The sequence below is a fragment of the Camelus dromedarius genome, chromosome X (assembly GCF_036321535.1).
Source record: "Camelus dromedarius isolate mCamDro1 chromosome X, mCamDro1.pat, whole genome shotgun sequence".
NCBI classification, from domain to species: domain Eukaryota; kingdom Metazoa; phylum Chordata; class Mammalia; order Artiodactyla; family Camelidae; genus Camelus; species Camelus dromedarius.
In genome coordinates, this window is record NC_087472.1 from 22,184,729 (window position 1) to 22,197,918 (window position 13,190).

Below are 13,190 nucleotides of genomic sequence, written 5' to 3' on the forward strand. Positions count from 1 at the left end.
CCTCACCAAAGGAAAAAACAAAAACACATTCACACAAAATTGTACACATGATTTCAAGGGTCACATATTTTCCTTCTCTCCTCACATACCCCTGCCCCCCCAGCAACCTAACCCTGTGGCTGAAGCCCTTTCATAGACTCAGGGTCAAGATTCCCTGAATTAGGTTCAAGGAGAAAAAGACAGTTTTCTCCTTTCTCTACTCCAACATTCCTGTGATTAGCCATTGGAGAAATAAGCTGATTGAATACATATATATATGATCACTTTGAACTAATTAATAAGCAATTTGACTATAGTCAAAACCAGGAACCCAGTTTATGGCAGCAAACATTATCTGTCACGTTTACTCAGAAACTAGTATCATTCTTATTAGATTCACTTTTTTTAAAAAAGTATCTATCCTGATCAGTAGCCTATATTATATACAGTGCATCTTTCACATATAGTTGGTGAATGTATATATTTGCTTTTTAACTTTCCCAGGTTTAAATTTCCTGGGGAGAAATAAGTTGATATAAGATATCTTAACAAGCATAATGTTCATTGAATTCTACTATATGTAGACAGAAACTTCATTTTGTACCAGTTTTTTTGTTGTTAGAATCAGTTAATTATTCTTGCCCACCCCCGTGCATATTAGTCATTTTATTTGGTTGAGTCATCTGTTTCCTTGGAAACACAGACTATATATAGTCATAATGTTATTGGTTGCATTTAAAACTGTGAATGGAAGAGCAATATCGTCCATAAGTTATTACAGAAAAGGATAGAGAACGTTCTAGCTCTTCACTCTCTGTCAGGTTATTCATTATAGAACTTAATAGAATTACTCTGTTCTCTACTTTTGTGTCTATGAAATTAACTTCAAGTTAATATTTGGGTATCCTCTTATATGCCTTCTGTGGTTTAATTTGTATTTAAGATCCACAGATGTGTAGTTCTCAGCCCAAAGTTTGAGGACATTTTGAGAGGACATAAAGCTTGTTACTACTGGATGCCCTTCTACATTTTCTTCTATTCCATCTTCCTGTTCCATATTGGACCACATTGAACAATTCTTGATGCTCCTTGACATTTCAAAGATTAGAAGACTATAGATTTTTCCTACCTTAGCTCTACTGATCCAAACCATCCCCAATTGAGTTTCCTTCATGTGACCTCAAAAATAATTTCATCATCATTGGTTACCAATCATTTCTTTCCTCTAGCTGGTCCCCCATTGTCTGAATGGGGAGGGTAAGGAAAAGTCAGTTATGTCATTGTTATTAGCAACATGCCAAGGGTAACAGTATTGTTAGTTAAGTATATAGGCCCCCTTTGCCTGTTTACTGCAGATTTCATCCACCAATATACATCTTGGTGCTTCCTTTCAGTGAGAAAGTGAGGTAAGCTAAAGAAGGGAAGCTGATAAGATCATGCAGCTAAACCTACAGGAGTCTCAAAAATACATTCCATGAAGATTTTTTAAAAGATAGATTCATTTCTGTGTGAGGCAGTATAGGTCTACGTATCCCTAGTGATTTGCTTCTCATGTTAAAATTTGAAACACACACACACACACATTTCAGTAACACAAAAGTAATATTACAGATTTGTGAGCTTAGTGATAGAGAAGTCCATGGAGGTATCTGGTGCAATACAGTGCCCACTACATCCCTGACAGTTGGTCGGCTCTACTTGGTTTGATCCCTTTCAATAATAGAAAATTTACAGATCTCTCTTGACAGCACATTGCATGTTTGGAAAGCTCTGTTAGAAAATTCTTCCTTCTGCTGAACCAAAATCTGCCTTCATGAAACATCTACTCAGTAGCGGCAAGTTTTAACACCTGAAGCAGCACAGAAACCACTTCCCTCATTTCCCTGACAAACATTCACAAGCATGATGGCAGATGGCATAGGTTCCTGCACTTTCTCTTCTTCTTTCGAAGCATCCCCCAGTCCTTCAACTATTTCTTCTCAATTATGACTCTGTTTCTTTTTCCTTTGATTATGGCCTCAGGGTCACTTTCCAGTTTTCTAAAACTTACAGGGATAATTATGTAAGTAAAAACAGGAGACACCGTATCAAATGCTTTGCAAGAATTCAAATAGGAACATTCCCCGCTCCCCTCTCATCTTCTAATTTCACAAATTTATTAGAAAACCTATTAAGCGTGACTGGAAATGATTTATTCTTTATAAAAACCTCATGCTGTTATTGTTCAAGATGCTGTTATTCTCTAGATATTTATTTTGTCCTTCCCATAAAAATAAAAGAAAGAAAAAAATTAGAGGCTGGCAAATGCTTCTTGGTAACTTGAGTCATTTGGCTTTGACAAATGTCAGTGTGACATAAAAATTTCTCTTGAGATCTTACTGTTTCTTTTACAGTGACTGCTTAATATTTCTTACATGGTGCTCAGAACTCAACTCATGTGCTTGACTAGGGGTCGATAGAGCTGGACTAGCTCCCATTTAGGGGCAGTTAGTATGCTGAGGGGCAGTGGAATTTGTAGAGTGCTCTGCTGAAGGGACAAATGGAACCCGGACTTTGAGAGCTCCGAAAATACCTGAGAAATGACCAAGGACCATCCTCTTGTCAGCAGCACTGGAGCTCCAAACAGAGAAACAAACTACCTGTAGATGAAATAGGTGTTTACCTTCCAATTTAATCTCATGTATCAGCAGTGACACTCAAAGGCTCCCTTCACCTCACCCTAAAACATCTTTGCCGGCCTTCCACAGCACCCCAATTTCCACTCTAAGAAATGTGTTCCTTTGAGTGAGACATTGCCTCTCCAAGAGTCCCCAGCCAAAGAACCTGTGTTAGCATAATGGCCCAGCAAGCTAAAATCACCTTTAGTCCCTGGGCGTGGATTTGTTTGTCAGATTGATTTTCAAACCAAGTGCTATAGCTGAAAGCAGGGCCCTAAAACACAAGACAGGTAAGTTGTGACAAGGCCAAGGACAGAGCCAGAGAATGAGAAGGATAATCTTAGACGAGGGTCTGTGGAAGGTGGAAGCACTAAGAAGTCAGCGAGTGGCAAGAGTGGGAACTTGGTCTTCAAAGGGAAAGTACCATGGAAAGATGAGCAGGGAGGGAAGTCCGTTCTTTGACATCAAATATTTCTGACTAAGTATGAGGAAAGAAGCTGAGAACAGCATGAAGGACAAGCAAAGTGCAGCCACCACCACAGAGCAGGCCAAGCAAACTCCAGTGCGCCTGCTCACGAGGCAGCAATTCCGAAATGGGCATATCCGTTCTTTCTCCATCCCCCACCTCACCAAAATATGCAAAGAATAGGTCAAACATGGTGTTAAGTGAAACAAGCCAGGCACAAAAGGATATATCTTATATGATTCCATTTATATGAAATGTCCAGAATCCACAAATCCATAGAGACAGAAAGCAGATTAGTGGTTGCCTGGGGGGCTGGGGGAGTGGTGGGAATGGGGACTGACTGCTGGTGGGTACAGGGTTTCTTCATGAGATGATGAGAATATTCTGGAATTGGATGATAGGGATGGTTGCACAACTCTATAAATGTACTAGAAAGTGGCGAATTGCACTTTTTCGAAGGGTGAACTTTATGGTATGTGAATTACATCTTAACAAAAAGTTTTTAATTAAAAAAAAAAGACTAGATAGCCCTTCTTTTAATCATGTAGGTCCTAAACAAAATCAAAAATCTGCTTGAAGATCCTACCATCAAGATCATTTCTTGCTCTACAAAGGTTTGCATTTCCACTCCTTTTTCCTCCCAACGCATGGCAAGCTTCAAGTCAGTTAGTTGCCAGGTGGTCATGCCCACTGATGGGCCCAGGCACTTGTGAAGCGCTCACACACCGACACCTCAGCATGCAGTTGGTCTTGAGCTAGACAGCAGACTGACTGTGGTGCTGGCTCGGTCCTAAATCTTTAACTAAAAGTAATTCTGAGACAGAACAAGGTCACACACTGGAAATAAATTCCGTCATTTTCACTTCCTCCCCCTGAGATGTTAATGAGAGAAGCTGCTCTGCATAATATGGGACATCTTTCCAAATTCACAGTGACATTATTGGCAGGATCAGAAGCAGCTGCAAGAAAGTCAAACCATCCCCCTCCCCACCCCTTGCCATCACCTAAGAATTTCAAAACCCTTTGTAGTCAAACAAATGGTTCTGTACCATAAGAATCTGTTGTAGATAAAACCCTGCTTTAATGAGGTCCTTCTAGTACTTTCACAGCTCATCTTCCTTCAAGAGGATCAGGTAACAGTGATTAGAACCAGCCTCAAGCACACTCACCCAGTAATTTAGAAGCTATGAAAACAAGCAAGTGTCTAGAGACAAAGAAACTCAGAGGTTCAAATGCCCAAGGCCAGGTTTCTAATCACATCTCCCCACCCTTACCTTTTGATCTTTTGTGTCAACCCATAGGATACCCACCCTTTTGAGGCGGGCCCCCTGAAACAGAAAATTCAGTGGATTCTTACCTGTAGCCCAACTAGTAAAATCCCAGCAAGATTCTCTTCAAAAAGAATCGACTCAGTTGTTGCAGATAACTTCAAATGAAATCATTTTGTTTCTTTTCTTCTTTCCTGATGTTCCAAAGAATAAGAACATTTTTCTCATTTAGATAAAAAGATTTGTTATCTTCATGTTTTTCAAAATGACATAAGGGCCAGGTTTAAAAGGATTTCAAATTTTAAATGACTATATTTCACAGATGATTATAGCCTTTTAATTCTGGGCAGATTTGACCCAAAGTCAGGCCTATACACCGACTTTGCTCTCTGTGTGAGAAGCCCCACACCAGGTCCCAGAGTGAAATACCGCAAGCAGTGCCCTGTGCCAAGAGGCTTGCAGATCAGGGGTCCCCCGAGTATTTTCTGCTTCTGACCTGACAGTTTTGTTTTGCACACCCCAGTTGCCGTCTTGGAGCATGGGTAGCTGGACAACACAAGGCCCTAGAAGTTTGATGTACGCGATATTTTATTGAAGCTATTTTGATGCAGCAGTTTTGATGCCAGGGACATTTTGTCATGGTCAAAGAAAAAACTTTCATACTTTCAATTTGTTTTTTTTTTAACATTGCTAAGTAATATGCTAATGTGTACAAGAGATGTCCCTATCTTATGTCTGCGATTATATACGTGGCTTAAGGTTGGGTTTTAGGATGTCTTTGGCACACAAGATGATAATAGAAGAGTGAATTTGCATTCTGATACATGGCTTTCAAAACAGAGTCTAGAATGGTCAGACCCTGTGCCATGGCTGCTTCTTCAAAACCTAGCCCAGTGGTTCTTAAACCTGCCTCTGCATCAGAATCACCCGCTGAGGTGGTTAAAGATGGAATTCCTGGGCCCCACTCCCACCCTTTTGGGATTCGGATTCAGTGTGACTGGGGGCAGCCCCAGGAAGTTGCATATGCAGCAGGAACCCAACTGATTCTGATGAAGACCATCCAGAGAGAACTTTTTGAAAAACTGCCTTAGAGATTTGCCCACCCACCAGGCAGGATATTCAGTCACCTTGACTCCATCTCAGGAGGAGCACCCGGAAGGGATTGGATCCGCTCTGCTTTGTACATCTGACTAAGCGATCCCTGTGGAGTCCCTCTAACAGCCACAAGCTGAGTTAGGAGCGCGTGGGTCTGGTTAGACTTGGCTTGTTGAATGATACTGATGACTCTCTGTTTGCTTTTACTTGCCACTCGTGGATACCTTGTGCACCCTAGAAACAGAGACACCAGACATAGGTAAGCAAATCACGTGGGTGGCTGCCTAATGCCCCTTTTGCCTGAGAGGCCACCTCCTAATAATGTGCTAACAGGGAAACGTTACCTCTTAAGTAAGTTTACAGGAATAAGGTGAAGGTGAACTTGGAGGTTGTAACTCAGGTAAGTGTCTTCCAAAAGGAGAGTGTGCCACTAAGTGGGAATTTGCTGGAGAATCAGAATTCACCAAAAAGAAAACAAGATAAGTGGAAGCTGGCAGTTCAATACTTCACGGGAAAGCAAGGCCTTAAGTCTCATTGTTTTCCTTAGGTGAGATCACAAATGAGTCTGTAAGTTCAAATAGATTCGACGTTTGCAAGGTGCAGGTAGAGAGAGAGGTAGCACAGCCATCTTCCTGCTTCCAGACATGTGGCTGACGAGTGTAGTAAGAGACAGTGACCATGAGGATCTTCTTGAATAAGATTTTCCTTTCTCCTTTTATGCAACCTCAGGGTTTCTATTTTACCCCACCAAAAAGAAATAATAGAAAAATTCTAAACTGACCATTTACCAATGAGGGCACATAGCTCTGAAATTAGTCATAATGAGTATTTCTGTTCAATTTGTTTATGCATTACACTTGTCAGAACTGTTCTAAATTACCTGAAATTGCAAAGGACAAAATTGAATTTGTTCACTTTCGAATGACAATTGTCATCAAAATGGCACTGATAGGGTTTGTAACTTGCATTTCGTTTGGGAGATGCCACTTCCTAAATGCCAGTGCACAAGATCAGCCTTGCTACTTTGGCATAACTGATTCCTTAAGCAAATTAAGTTGGTTGTCAAATTGCTTACTGGGGAAGTGTTGCACAGTATTAATTATAAGCATTAATTGCCCATTTAACAATCTGTATGATTTTAAGTAGCATGAATGGAGTGATCTTTGCTAAGTTGAAGGGCGTTGCTCGAATGTAAAACTAGCCAGAAGGTGACAATAGGTCTAACGCTGAAGTTATAAGAGAAATCTTCATGTATCTCAAATCACAATATGCATTTAGACATGAGGGACTAGAACAAATTGAAATGTAGTCCAGTGGTTTTTCTTTCTCAGGTTTGGCATGTTTTCACAAAGTAGAAAGAAACCAATCTCAAAAGAGCTGACGTGCACTTGGGAAATGGCATGAAATGGCAAGAAATTGCATCTCAGTATAGGAGACCTTCCTGACTGTTGGCTGTCAAGAAAATAACAATCAGATTTGAATTTGGGGCATTGGTCTATTCCATTTTCTAAAGGCCAGTGTGCAAAGCTTGAGGACAGCCTCGCTGAGCGACATAGGATGTGTTGGTCAGTTAAACGAAGACAGGAGCACTGATTTTTTTTTTTTTTTTTGCCACCTTGAGAACAAGAGTATTGTGAAGGGATTTATTTTGCACACACAGTCATATATGATCTAATCTAATCTTAGTCCAGGCCCGGACTTTTTAGTGACCCTGGGTGAGCCTTCTATGTGTCTGAGTTTCCCCAGCTGAGATTTGAGGAGAATGATAATTCCAACTTTCCTCACAGGCACATTGGGGTTATTCAATAATAAATGAATGTAATGCATTCCAAAGTGCTTTTGTGCAAATAACATTTCTGTTGGAAAAACAGCCTGTGGACTTCTCCTAAACAAAACATGATTAATCTGGCTCAGCTGAAATGTCCACAAACTGGCTACCAAAGTGTTGAAGGTTATTTCAGGGAAGGGTTGTGACCCTTTCTTTCTTCTAGAAAGATCTAAGGGCACTGGGAAAAATTAATTCTGAAGGCAGAAGTGCAACTAAATATGTCAAAACTTTTACTCAAACCCCTATTTAAGCAGTCTTTGCTTCAGAGGTGCTTTGTCTGATATGACTGCCAAATCAATTCTGGAGTCTGTTGGGGCCCTTTACAGTTTATTTACAGCAGCTGTCATGGTGGGTCCAGGGTTGAAGATGTCCCTGGAATCTACCGGATTCTCTTATTTGATGAAGGTAAGTAGGAAAAATCAAGTATTCCAATTGGATTTGATTTTTTTTTCCAATTAAAACCATAAACTGGGTCTCAAATCAGTATTTGCCAGCCTTACTATCATTAACACACATAAATATGCTTAGAGGGCAGATGCAATTACAAATACAATCAGGAACATGCCAGTACTTAAGAGTATTTTAATTATTCTGATGATCCTCTCTCCTCCATTTTGCTTGACTAAGTACCCAAGGCCTGAACTCTTCCATATCTTAGTTTCATGTCTAGCAGTTTATTTTAGTTCAGCACTTACTGAACGTCGACCTTGTCAGACACTCTGTTGGCACTGAGGTACAGAGAGGAATAAGGTTCCTATCTGTAAAGAGCTCACAGTGTAGTTGGAGAGAGATATATGTGAAAAAACAGTACTTACACCCAGTGCTCAGATCTCAGTTTCTAATACCATTCTCCAGTAAAAGGAACCAGGGGTCTTTGGAGAAATGATTCATTCTAGTCCTGGGGAAGGGATTATACAAAATGAGCCTGGAGCATTTGTAGTTCCAGAAAACAAGGAAGTGCTCAAAACAAAACAAAATGCCCACATTGACATGCGGGTATTTAAGGGGCCCCCAAGCCAACAGAAAGAGCTCCTAGTGGCCAAAGCTCGAACAATTTGACCAGCAAAATAAAGTAGCATTGAATTTTAATGCAAAGTATAACGCAAATATTCACAAATCCATACTGATATAAATAAATGGTTGAATTCATAAATAAATAGAGGAGAAAAGACAAAGCACTCATGAAGAATTCCAAACAATGTATGTAAGTACTCGACCCTCAAGGAGGTGGAGTATAATTCCCCTAAGTGTTGCCTTCGCAGAGTGACTTCCTTCCCAAAAGTACAATGTGGAAAGTGGGAGAGAAAGTGTTACTTTACAGTGGAGACACCTGACAAACACTACCTTAGCCAAGCGATCGAGGTCAACATCAGCAGTGATAAGTCATGTTGATACTATGTACCCTTGATTTGATTTGATGAGAAGGGCACTTTACCCTTGTGGTCTTCCTCCCCAAAACCTGTAACTCCTGTCCAACGATGAGGAAAAGAATCAGACTCTTTCTGGTGGAGAACATCCTACAGAATCCCTGACCAATACTCCTGTTAAGGTCATCAAACACAAGGGAAGTCTGTGAAACTCACGCCCCAGAGGAGCCTAAGGAGACATGAAGACTAAATATAATTTGGTGTCCTAATTGAAATCTTGAAACAGAAAAAGGACATGAAGTAAAAACTAAGAAAATCTGAATAAAGTATGGACTTCAGCTAATAATTTTAAAAAATAATACTAGTACAATGTGATAGGTGCTTCTAAGTCACGTGTCCCTCCTCTCTGCTCATTTCTCTCCCTTTCTACCTCTGTTGTAACACTCGGATTTGTGACACTCATAGCCTGTTTACTGATCTGACTCCCTCACTAGACTGTGACTTTCATGAAGAAAGAGGCTGTGCTGTGCACACAAGGTAATCTCCAGACCATAGCACAGTTCCCAGGCACATTGTTTACACTTAGTAAATACTTTTTAATGAACTGATGAGCAAATACACAGTACAGAAATGCTACCAAGGAAGAAGTGCAGGTGAGAGATGGTGGGGCCTTAGACTGACTAATGACTGTGGAGATAAAGAGAAGGCAGCAGATTGGAAAAGAGTTTAGGAGATAGAACTTTTTTTAAGTGATGTTTTACTGGATATGAGGAATGGTGGAAAGAAGGAGCAGGAAAGAATGGCTTCTTGTTTCTGGCTTAGACAACTGGGTGTGAGGCAGAGTGCTGGGCAGTGAGCACATGAGACAGAAGACAAGGTTGCTCTCCTCCAAGGTCTCATGGTTTATTGGGGGATACAAGTACATTTTAAAAAATTAATGATATTTAATCCCCAGAATAGAGGTAAGTGTAGTGCAAATAACAGTGCCTAGAGATTTAATGACAGCTTCCTTCAGAAGATGATGCCTGAGTAAAGCCTTAAAAGACATATAAGAGTTAATTATTAAGTGAAGAAAGGAATGTGTTCCACACCAAGGAACATTTAAAAGTTTGTAGAGCTTTTAAAGATGGGAGCCAAAGTATCAGAATAACCCTGGAGGCAGTATAGGGGGCAGAGGGGATGGATTTAAGATTTTAACACCTCCTATGGGCAGGACTATGGACAATATTCTAGGGCAGAGATGACAAGAGTTAGAACTAATGTGATGGCAGGAAGGGTACAAGAAGAGAAAGATTCTGAAAGCTAGTTTTCAGGCACAGTTGCATGTGGAGAGAAAAGGAGGAAGTAAGGGTTAGACCTTCCAGGTTTGGAGCTTGGATGATGTCAGCAGTACATGAAACTTCAGTTCAAGCAAAATGTTCCCAAAACCAAAGTTCCTGCAGCCATCAGAAAAATGAAATTAGGAAGAATCAAAACTAATGAACAACCTCAGCCATGTATGCAGATAAAAATAACACAGGACCCTATGTGAATATGTAATTGAAGAGTTTCGGAAATAACCAAAATACAATCAAGGTTAACTTGAGTGTCACCTTTAGGACGTATAGGTGATTGTAATTATACCGAAAAAAGATCAAACATAATCACTTCTGTTATGCACTGAAAGAAGGAAAAATGGATTAGAGAAGTGTGGTGGTCAGCCAAAAAGAGGAAGTTTGGCGAGGAGAGGTTTGGCACAATGTATCTCCAGCACAGCCCTCCATAAGCCACCCTCCTCAAGTTTTGTGCATGCCTTTCAATTTCCAACAGGAGCCTGGGAGGATGGTAGTGACCCCACGTGAGGCAGAAAGCTCAGAAGACAAGAAGTAGGTTTTTGAAGGATGGGGAAGGCAGGAAGAGAATGACTTCTGTTTGGATTTGTTGAGTTTGAGGTGACTGTGAGACATCCAGGCAGTCATCTAGTAGGTCATTGGAGAACTGGGTATAAAAGGTATGTATGAGAAAAAGGATCTCCTGGGATTTTCTCTCTTCTGCTTCTTCCTCTACCTCCAAATGGATGGTGTTGGCATATTAGGATCATTACAATTTAACAGTACACGTTGAATTTTTTATACTCAGACCCATTACTGGAAAAACAAAGAGGTATCCATCTTCTCAGTACATAAGAAGGAAAATACATTCTTTCATCTCTTAAGAGAATTTTCTATTTGTGACAAAAGGCGGGCCCTGGGGGGTATACTGAACAAATTGCTTTGAATAACTTTATTTTTCTCTTCCTTAGCACAAGTCCTGCTCACAAATACTATCTGGCTATGGACCCTGTGTCTGAATCACTTTACCTATCAGACACCAATACTCGAAAAGTGTACAAGTTGAAATCTCTTGTGGAGACAAAAGATCTGTCCAAGAATTTTGAAGTGGTGGCCGGAACAGGTGATCAGTGCCTTCCCTTTGACCAGAGTCACTGTGGAGATGGAGGGAGAGCGTCGGAAGCTTCACTGAACAGCCCTCGAGGTAAAAAAAAAATCCTTTTGTCATCTAAAGATTTCATTTGACTTCACAGAATCCCAAGAATGTTGCTGCACTGTTGTCCACCCCTCTCTGAAGTCTATTCTGGAAGATAGGCACACCCAGGACTAATTTGTGGCCAACATGCATTAGAATAGTCATAACTGTTACAAAAATATTAAAATACTTCTTTTCTGGTTGGTAAATAATTGTTGACCAGAACCCACTGTCTCCCTGGTCCCTGACCCCCACCCATCCCCAGGATCTTCCTGGAGACTCCCTACAGCCCAACAACTAAAGGGTTACCTCCCGGCCCAGCAGAGCCTCAAGGAGGAGGGCTTTAGCACTGTGGCCCGCACTGGTTGGGGTCAGGTCTGTGCCACCTTCTACTACTTTCAAATATATTGACTATCTCACAGACTTTAGACATTTCTGGCTTTTGTGTAGCAACCAACCTTTAATGAACCTTCCTTCCATTAATTTATCATTTATCTAAATCATTCTTAAAGCTGTTTATATTTTCAATTTATATCACCCCTACTATAACAAATTCTTTTTTTTTTTTGCCTTCTGTGAGAGACTGGCCTTACTGTTATTCATACTAAATTTAACTTCTCAATCTTCAAGGGCCAACCCTCTATTCTGTTGCCTGGGATTTGTAAATAAATCTGTGTTCCCCAAGTCAGCCTCATGATTTTATAGACTTGGATCATATCTCCATCTTAGGCCACTAACCTGAAGGACAGTTAACTTTTAAGTCTGTCATTGTATATTATCCACCTTTTCTCCTTAATTATTTAATCATTCTTCTCTGTTCCTTCTCCAAGATGTTGTGTGTTTTTATTTCAGTAAGTTTTGTGAAGTATTCATTTTAGTGGGTTTTAAGAACCTAATTTTTTTTTTTTACTATTACATACATAATCACAACTGTTGAAGAAAAATTAAAAAAGAGAAAACACAGAACAAATACATTTTTAATTAAGGTCACCCATAATCCTACCATATCTAGAAAACCACTGTTAACATTTGAATATATATCCTCCTAGACTTTTTTCTCCGCATATCATATATTTTATTATCTAATGATGAAATCATACTATAGAATGCTGTTCTGTAACCTGCTTTTCATACTTAATGTATTATGAACACCTTTCCATGCCAAAAAATATAGTGAGGTCAATATGTTTAATTTGTTAGGCGGTCACTTATTATTTCAAATATTAAGAGGTTACGCTTTAGCTATTTGACATTTGCCATATGGGGATTAAATTTCAACTACAATCAGAATTTAAAGCTTTCCCTTTCTTCAAGGCCATACTCAAGGCCTATGTCCTTTCATAAAGCCCTCTGGCTAACCCCAGCCCATTAAATCTGAATTTCTGTAACTGTGTCTACACTACCCAATTAGCACCTGATTACATCTTGCCTTCTTTTACTTTCCAGTTCTTTCATGAATGTGAGGGGTGTTTTTTTTTATTACCAAAGTGAGCTGCTTGAGATGAGAAACTACATCTAATATTTCTTTTGACTCTTCCCCACCTCCATAGCAATATCTTGCACAGTGTGAGATCCACTACACATGCTTCTTGTGTAATTGATCAGTTAGGTAACTCTTATCCATACTCAAGTGTTCCTAAAAGGAACTTCAGTGGCACTTAAAGGGGATGACCTTGTTTCCCTAAGGGAACGTAAGTACCCCCACCCACAAGTATCATGGTAAAGTGTTTGGGAACATTACTTTTTTTCTCTTGTGCCAGAACTCTTTTGGTACACATAGTAGGTCCAGAATAAATATTTAATGAGTGAATGCGTAACTCAGGTGCTATATATAATCAGCTCATCTTTCAAGGAACTGCATCAGGCTGGGTCCCACCTTTTACACAGGTTTAAAACTCTTGCAGGTATTATAAAGATTTCTACATGAGAAATAGGGAGGAATCAAGCTTGTATTGTGCCTGAAATTGACATCCTCCTGAGTTGCTGCTAATATGAAAACCACTCATCTCACCTACCACATTCAAC

General features: G+C 40.0%; 1 protein-coding gene across 4 annotated transcripts in view; it reads left to right on the forward strand.

Annotated features, from left to right (window-relative positions):
- TENM1 (teneurin transmembrane protein 1) overlaps positions 1-13,190 on the forward strand; it is a 701,438-nt gene that overhangs the window by 595,860 nt on the left and 92,388 nt on the right. For all 4 annotated transcript variants that reach the window (XM_031445499.2, XM_064482772.1, XM_064482770.1 and 1 more), the window contains 2 exons: positions 5,704-5,724; positions 10,942-11,174. In XM_031445499.2, the coding sequence (XP_031301359.1) occupies positions 5,704-5,724; positions 10,942-11,174 (254 nt within the window). The remainder of the gene's footprint in view (positions 1-5,703; positions 5,725-10,941; positions 11,175-13,190) is intronic.